At 41.8% G+C, this 8,933-nt stretch overlaps 1 protein-coding gene across 1 annotated transcript in view; it reads right to left on the bottom strand.

Annotated features, from left to right (window-relative positions):
* The window catches only part of Ppil4 (peptidylprolyl isomerase like 4), a 32,587-nt gene extending 23,912 nt beyond the window's left edge, over positions 1–8,675 (bottom strand). Inside the window, exons 1-7 of the mRNA XM_021174863.1 lie at positions 8,555–8,675; positions 5,765–5,832; positions 5,615–5,679; positions 4,036–4,153; positions 3,343–3,485; positions 2,248–2,344; positions 1,072–1,188 (exon numbers count right to left, since the gene is read on the bottom strand). Of these exons, the coding sequence (XP_021030522.1) occupies positions 1,072–1,188; positions 2,248–2,344; positions 3,343–3,485; positions 4,036–4,153; positions 5,615–5,679; positions 5,765–5,832; positions 8,555–8,624 (678 nt within the window). The 5' untranslated portion in view covers positions 8,625–8,675. The remainder of the gene's footprint in view (positions 1–1,071; positions 1,189–2,247; positions 2,345–3,342; positions 3,486–4,035; positions 4,154–5,614; positions 5,680–5,764; positions 5,833–8,554) is intronic.
* Between the last annotated feature and the right edge of the window lie 258 nt (positions 8,676–8,933).

Here is an 8,933-nt window from a genome sequence, read left to right as displayed (position 1 = left end):
TCACAGTGTGAACACTTGAGGATTCAAGATCTCTGGATGGAAATGTAATAGAGCTTACTGGGTGATTGTAATAGCGATTACTGGGCGAAGCCTCTGAGCGTGTGTAGATTGGAAATTCCTTTAGTGTCAAGTTTTGAAGCCAATGATGTTTGTCCCAGATATAGTCACATTCATCGAAATATTTTATATTTTCATGGAACTTTAAGTGATGCTATGCACGCAGAGTTAATTTCTTGTTCTTAATAGAACTACATTCAATTTTAACTAGTCTTTGATTTTAAGGGCCATACTGTAATTTCTAAGTTCTTATTAAAATCTAATTACGTGTGTTTTTTAATTTTTGTTTTTTTTTTGGGTTCTTCCAGACAGGGTTTCTCTGTATAGCCCTGGCTGACCTGAAGCTCACTCTGTAGACCAGGCTGGCCTCGAACTCAGAAATCTGCCTGCCTCTGCCTCCCGAGTGCTGGAATTAAAGGCATGCGCCACCACGCCTGGCAGCTTTTTAATTTTCTAAGACAGTCCTTTGAATACTATAATACAATTTTATGTAATAAATTACTAATGAAATTGTACTGAAAAAAAAAAAAAAAACAAAAAAACAAGAGGTGAGGACAGTGGCAGGAGTGGGCTCTGTCCTTTCACCATGTGGGTTCTGGTGATCCAACACAGGTCACCAGGCTCGTCAGCAAGTGCTTTTACTCACCTCTTCACCCTAACTCTTCTCCTTTTTAAAACAGCACTCAGTAATTCGTGAAAAAACCAATCTGTTTATTTCCATATCATTGTATCTGACAAACATAATCCAAGCCAGGCAGTGGTACCACACACCTTTAATCCCAGCACTCAGCTCAGGGGGCAAAAGCAGGTGGATCTCTGAGTTTGAAGCCACCTTGGTCTATAGAGTGAGTTCCAGGACAGACAGGACTATAAAGAGAAACCCTATATCAAACACCCGCCCCCACCCCCAAAAAGTAACCCAGAAAAATAACCTAAATTTTTACTAGTTTATTTTCACAAAAGCAGATAAACTCCCCAAAATGTGTTATGTAAGTTACATAACAATTATCTTACCATCTCCAAGAGAATAGCTTGAGTTTTAGCCTCTTTTTCTGCCTTAATTTCTTCTACTTCTTCAGCCGATCTTCCTTTGAAGTCATCAATTTCTTCATCTGCTCCTATTCGACCACTCTGTAATATAGAAGATAGAACTCTGAGAATCATGGAAGAAATCATGTTTTACTCTTAGCCTATCAAACATAACAGAACAGAAATTTATAAACACCTGGGCATTCATTTAAATTAATTCTATTTGCCAGACTCAGCTTTGGAGTGATTATAAAATCAAAAGAAATATTTATATAGATACTATTATCCAAATAAGTGTTCAGTAGAAAGGATATATAATTTTAGAATTAAATACTAAACTCAACCATAAATTCAGCTTTGAGAAAGCCTAGTAAACAGCTTTGAGAAAGCCTACTAAATTTATACTTTAAATGCTTGACAAAATGTTCTCTGTCTTCCACAAAAATGGCTAGGTTGAGCCGGGCGTGGTGGTGCATGCCTTTAATCCCAGCACTTGGGAGGCAGAGGCAAGCAGATTTCTGAGTTTGAGGCCAGCCTGGTCTACAAAGTGAGTTCCAGGACAGTCAGAGCTACACAGAGAAACCCTGTCTCCAAAAACCAAAAAAAAAAAAAAAAAAAAAAAAGAAAGAAAGAAATAAAAAAGAAATGGCTAGGTCTAGCCTGGCTCTAGAATATCCCCACTGAAAAAGTGTCTTACAAGACAGTCATTCATTTAGACCCTGAGGTTATTCTCCTAGGATTAGGTGCTAAAGAAACTTCCAAAGCACTGGTTTATATAACGTTTCAGAACTGAGACTCCTGGTAAAATAGAAACTAAAGAGAGAAATTAAGGAAATAATGAGACAGCTACAAAAATAACCATCTCTGTGTGTGAGAAAGTAATTCTAAACTTGCTCTTGTGTAACAGATCAAACAAGATAAACAATAGAAAGAAATGTCTTAATACACCTGTATAAGAAGGTGCTACTAGCTGGGGGGGGGGGGGTAGTGGTGGTGGTGGTAGTGGTGAACTCCTTTAATCCTAGTATGAGAAGAGGCAGACAGATCTCTATGAATTTGAGGCCAGCCTGGTCTCCACAGCAAAATTCTAAGCTAGCCAGAGCTACATAGAATCTGTCTCAAAAGAAAAGAAACGAACAATGCCACCAAGGTGCTACTTACATCTAATTGTTCCTTTGTAGGTTCGGGTGATCGATCAGGAATTAATAAATCAGGAGGGTCATCAAATGGATCATCTAAAATCACTGTATGATTTATCCTTGCAAAACAAATCCAAGTCAAATGTTACGTTTATTTCAGAATCTATAGTTTTTTTTATAGACTTTAGCATATAAATATTTCTACTACCCAAAGACTCCACAGGGCTTGGGAATTACTGACCTAGCGTATACTTTTATAGTGAGCAGCACAGTACTCCCTGACCTTGGTGCTCTGCATGACTTTATGAGGTAAAGTAAGCCTGGCATGACAGCTGGCACCTCAGCACTCCGGAGGTTGAAAGAAGAGAATTCCAAGACTGAGGTTAGCCTGAGCTAGAGAGTAAGTTCCAAGAAAGCTGGACTACAGAGTGAGACCCAGGCTCAAAGCATACACACGAAAAACTAAAGAGAAAGAAAAAGTAAATGCCTAAACCTTGTTACTTGTACCCTATTTTGTAAAAAATAATCTGCCTTTAAAAAAATAAACTGAAGCAAGAGTAATTCTAATCAACATAACAATTAGTACAAAAGAAAAATATGAAAGCTCCTTTCACAAGGATGGATGCTCTCATCTTAACTCACATTTTGAATTATTAACTAGTTGTGATGGTTAATTTCAACGGTCACTGTGGTAGGATCTGGAAAGTCCTGGAAAGGGAGTCTAGATTAAAGCCATGTGCGGAATGCCTGGGAAGGACCTGCTGAACAGGGCTGATGGGAAGAGCCTCCCCGATCACGGGAAGCGCCGTCTCCCTGGCTGGGCCCTGGACTGAATGAGGAGGGAGCGGTGCCCAAGCGCTCCTCACTCTGCTCCAGGCTGTGGATGCAATGTAACCTGTGGTCTCAGGTGTCATTTAACTACCCTACTGCAGCCTGGAGCTGTGAGCTCAAGTAAGCCCTTTCCTCTGAGAGTTACTTATGTCAGAGTAATTCATTACAGAAAAATCAAAGAAACTGAGATCTTACTCTATGTGTAGAAATCTCACTCATGCCAGTACATGTTCAGTACCAAGTGCTAAAACGTTCTCGTATATTAAGAAAGTAAAGCCGACCACACCTGATATCTTGATATGGTACAAAGTCCTTGTCCACAAAGGTCTCATTGATTCTCTTTACTATGTCCATGCCTTCTGTCACCTCACCAAACACTGTATGAACACCATCCAGGTAATCTAAATTTTCTCCTGTAGTAATAAGAAACTAGACCAAAAGGCACATAATAAATATTTGAAAACATATATAACTCTGAAATCACTTTGAACTATAAAAACCACAAAACCAAGACTCTAGATCTACTGTATCAATTCTTGTATACTTATTTTTAAAACTAAATAAAAAACAGAGATTATGTTTATATCAACAGGTACAAAGATGTTCCCGTGACAGTTTAAAATACTTCAACAAGACAGGTGTGGTGCCACAGCTCCTGTATACACACGGAAGCCAGAAGAGAGAGGCCATCAGGTGTCCTGGAACTGGAGTCCCAAAGCACTGTGAGCCATCATGTGGGTGTGGGGAATTAAGCTAGAACCTCTGGAAGAAGAGTTAGTGTTTTTAACCACTAAGACGTCTGCCCCACCCCAACCCCTGCACTTTTAATGTGGGAAAGAAATAACTTGACATTTCCCTTAATACACTTGACATTTGTCCTTAATATATTTTCTCATTACTGAATAGCTTGAAAAGGTAACTTCTCAGGCTCCATCCAGTCCTGCATGCCTAAGCATAGCTCATCCATCCACATCCTAACCTGAGATCCATGCTGGTCACTGCCATTGTTCACCATGGACACAGTGCCTTTCTTCTTGTGCTTTATCCTTGGTACTTTTTCTGCCTCAAAAAAGCTTGCTTGATCACCATACAGTTGTCTGAAAGTATACAAAAAAGTTATAAAACCTCAATACTCTCAAAATGAAACACAGTGAGCCAGGTGTGGTGGTGGCGCACGCCTTTAATCCCAGCACTTGGGAGGCAGAGGCAGGCGGATTTCTGAGTTCGAGGCCAGCCTGGTCTACAGAGTGAGTTCCAGGACAGCCAGGGCTACACAGAGAAACCCTGTCTCGAAACCCACCACCACCGTCCCCCCCCCCCCAAAAAAAGAAAGAACCACAGTGGTACTGCTACAGTGTGACTGTGTCTTTATAAATACCCTGCTGATTCAAACGCTCCTTCTTTTTCCTTATGGGTATTCTGGGAACTTAGGGTACCACTGTGGAGTTTGAGTCATATTTTAATGTGATGATTGAACCACCACTGCCCGGAAGATTTTAACAAGTTTGAAACCAGTCTGGGCAATACAGTGAGTTCCAGGACAGGCTGAACTAGAGTGAGATTCTGGCTCATGAAACCAAATCAATAATGACTGAGATGGGTGTGATGATGCCCATCTATAATCTAACACTTAGGAGGCTAAGGCATAAGAATCTTGAGTCTGGCTAGGCAATGGTGGTACACATCTTTATTCCGAGCACTTGAGAAGCAAAGGAAGGCAGATCTCTGAGTTCAAAACCAGCCTGGTCTATAGAATGAATTCCAGGCCAGCCAGAAATAGAGACATCCTCTCTCAAAAAAACAAAACAAAACAGAACAGAACAAAATCTGAGTCAGAGGCAAACCTAAGCTACATGGTGAATCCCAGATTAATCTGGGCTACAGAATAACACTCCATTTTAGAAGCCATCAATAAAATAGATAAAAATAGAAGATAGGGATATATAGCTCAATTGGTACAATGTATGTTTAGTATACACTGTAATAGGGCATGCCTCTATTCTCAACACGAGGAAAATGGAGGCAAGAGGATCAGTTTAAGCCCATTCTCAGCTTGGTTGGCACTGAGTTAAAGATCAGTTACATGAGATCTGGGTTACATGAGATCTTGTCTCTAAATACATACATACATGTACACACACACACAGTCCTGCCTGGTTGCTCTTTTATCAACTTGACAGAAGTTAGAGTTAGTTGTCTAGGAAGAGGACCCTCAATTAAGAAAACGGCTCCCTCAGATTGCCTGTACCAAGTATATAGAACATTTTCTTGATTACTGATTGATAGAAGAGGGTTCAGCCCACACAGGGTCAGTGCCACCCTGGCAAGTAGTTCCCTGTTGTATAAGAAAGTACACTGAGCAAGCTGTGAGGAGCAAGTCAGAGAGAAGTGTTACTTCATGGCTTCTGCTTCGGTTCCTGCCTTAAGTTCATGTCCTGACTTCCTTTAGTAAGTGTTACCCAAAAGGAATACACCCTCTCCTTTCCAGGTTTTTTTTTGATCATAATGTTTCATTATAGCATAGAAATGCTAACAAAAATACACACATAGGAGCTTACCCAAATATAGACTCTCCTCCTCGGCCAGTCCCTGTGGGATCTCCTGTTTGTATGATAAAATCCCTCTAGAATATACAAAATTCTTTGTTAATTCATGGTTTGCTACATGTTTCCAATAACTAAGAGCCTGACTGAGACCTACCAACTCACCTGTACATTGTGTATGAGGCAATAGTTGTAATATTTTATTTTGCACAGCTTCAAAAAATTCAAGCAAGCTGAAAAGAAAGTAAAAACTAAATTACAGGAAAGCAAAAAATCAGTTTTAGACAAATTAGTGACAACGTAATTAGTACAATTTAATCTAACTTTGCATTTTTATTAAAAGAAAAACAAAGGTTCTGTGAGCTGGACATTTTAGGATGGGAGCCTTGCCAAAGGAAATTCATCACTAGGGACAGGTTCACCCTACTTCTGGTTCACTCTCCCTGATTGGTGTGCTGTGCTAAAGATGTGATCTCACAGCTGCCTAATCCAGCCAAAAACTGCTGTGCCTGCCCCACCATTATGAACTGTCCCTCTGGAACCATAATCCAAAATAACTGCTTCCATGAGTCCCTTTCTGGTCACAGTGTTTTGTCACACCGATAGAAGAGTAATTAGTACAGCCTTCTAGATGTTTGGCACTGCCATCAGAAACATCACTAAATTATAGCTCATGCCCGTGAAGGACTCATAGATACATGTCAACAAGTTCTTAAAGCACTAAGAACCCACACAGAAAGTTAAATACATGAGGCTCCTTGCCCTTGGTAAATTTTTATTTATGGAACTAGGGTCATAACCAGGTATGATGAGAAGAATCAGAACCATGAATTTAAAACTAGTGTGAGGAACAACAATATGAACTAACCAGTAACCCCAGAGCTCGTGTCTCTAGCTGCATATGTAGCAGAAGATGGCCCAGTCAGCCATCATTGGAAAGAGAGGCCCCTTGGTTTTGCAAACTTTATATGCCTCAGTACAGGGGAACACCAGGGCCAAGAAGTGGGAGTGGATGGTTAGGGGAGTTGTGGGGGAGAGTATGGTGGACTTTTGGGATAGCATTTGAAATGTAAATGAAGAAAATACCTAATTAAAAAAAAAACAAAAAACTAGTGTGAGATATACAATAAGGCAGCCTCAAAAATAGAGAGAGAAAAAAAAACAAAAAACAAAAATACAACAAAGGTCCTCACAACTAAACATAAAATAATGACACTAGGCATTTCTAATAATACCATCTATATTACTTAAGTAGTTATATATACATATCTATTACACACACATTTGGTTTCCTGAGACAGGGTTTTTCTATGCAGACCTCTGTGAATTTGCCTGGCCTAGAGAGTGAATTCCAGGACAACCAGGGAGGCTTTTTCTTTTTCTTCTTCTTCAATACATAGTCTCTCTTTGTAGCCCTGGCTGTCCTGGAACTCACCCTTTAAGCTCAGAGGCCCACCTACGTACTTCTGCCTCCTGAGTGTTGGGATTAAAGGCCTGTGTTAGCACTGCCCAGCTCGTACCAGATTCTTAGGATAATGGAGATATTAAGGCACAGTTTCTGCTCTCCTTGAAGCACATCACTGGGAGGAGACAACCATGCGCAGAGTTCCAGGACAGTAAGCACATGTTCTAATAACATGAGTGCTGCTGGGATTTATAAAACCACTGCAGACAAGACAGAAGAAACAGACTAACTGTAGCTGACCTGAGTGCTACACACAAGAGCTCATGCTTTAGTTGAGCTCTTCATATATATACATACATATATATATATATATATATTACACACACACATACACATATATCCACATATCCACATATCCATATATATATATATATATATATATATATTACACACACACATATATCCACATATATATAGTATATACATATATACTATGTATACATGTATACATATATATAGTCAGGAAGTAAAGTTCTCAGAAGGATAGGGAGTGGAGAGGAGTGTGGGCATTGGCAACAATAAGAATATAGAAGGCTGCAACAGAAAGTGTAGGGTTTGTGAGGGAGGGGAGGAACAGTTGAGCGTGGGAGAAGGTGTGCAGGCAGGAGGCACTCCCTGTGTGCAGTACCGAAGCACACATCCTTTCATTCTGTGGTAATCTCTGCATTCCATGGGAGAAGGACAATGATTGTAGCTAATCTCTCCCAGTTTCCCGATTCTCCCAAAGGATACATTCTCCACACAGCTGCCTAGTGTCTCTCCAAGGCAAGTGTGCTATGCTATAATCCTGCTCCTGAAGTGTTCAAACCAACAACATGGCAAAGAGGACTTACTAAGGACCTGGCCTACCAGTATTTGGCCTGACTGGAAGTCAGTGGCAGCTATTTCATTTCACATACAAATTCGTTCCAGACATGCCAGATTTCTTCCTATTATCAGAAAAACTCCAAAGAAACTGCTAAGCACACCTTATCTAACACTCATCTCCGAAAAGGCTAGGTTTCTTATATGGCTTCTTCCCACCTCTCTGTTTTCATAGCAATATGCATATCCTTCTGTTAGGACTCGAAGTTAAAACTGGAGCCCGCTTCGTCCTCCCTCAATGGACATTCAGACGCCTAAACTCTAGTTGATCCCTGACGCCTTGCCGACCAGCCACACAGGCAGACACCAGGTAGAATAGGTAGCCAGGAAATACGCGACGGCCACCTTCCCGAAAACCAGACCCATCCTACCTGCTTTCATCATGACAAATGATGTCAAGTCAAACCGTATTTAACCCTTCCTTTACCTTTCACGAGTAAAGAAAGCATAGCCACGAAAGCTACACCTCACCCAGACACACAAGCCAAAGTTCTACACAAAACACACACACACACACACAGCCAAGGCCCGCTATGAAACTGAGCTCGAGCCAGAAACAGCGAAGAAAAGGGAACGTGGGCAGCGGGCTCACGGCCCCGCCAGGTCGCGAAGGCCTCCAGTCTCACCACGGGGACGCTCTTCGGTGTACAAGTCGATGACCACGTCGCCCAGAGTTGTCTCCAAGAGAACCGCCATGGCGCCGGCTTCTCCGCAGGAACAAACACCCCGGCAATGACAGGCGCATGCGCAGCCAGTGCGCGCCTACGTCTTACGTCACGATGTGTGCGACGGCTTCTGGCGTCAGCCGCGGGCGCCGTCGCCCACCTCGGAGGCGCGATTTCCCTCCTTCGGCCCGGCAGCTGTTATCTGGTGCCTGCTGTCTTCTGGCTGTGGAGGCTGTTTGAAGACTCTCTTCCGCCCTTGGTGACCCATATAAAGACCTGTATCAGCCGGGCGTGGTGGCGCACGCCTTTAATCCCAGCACTCGGGAGGCAGAGGCAGGCG

This window comes from Mus caroli, chromosome 10, assembly GCF_900094665.2.
Source record: "Mus caroli chromosome 10, CAROLI_EIJ_v1.1, whole genome shotgun sequence".
NCBI lineage: Eukaryota > Metazoa > Chordata > Mammalia > Rodentia > Muridae > Mus > Mus caroli.
This window is presented reverse-complemented; position numbering and strand designations above follow the sequence as displayed.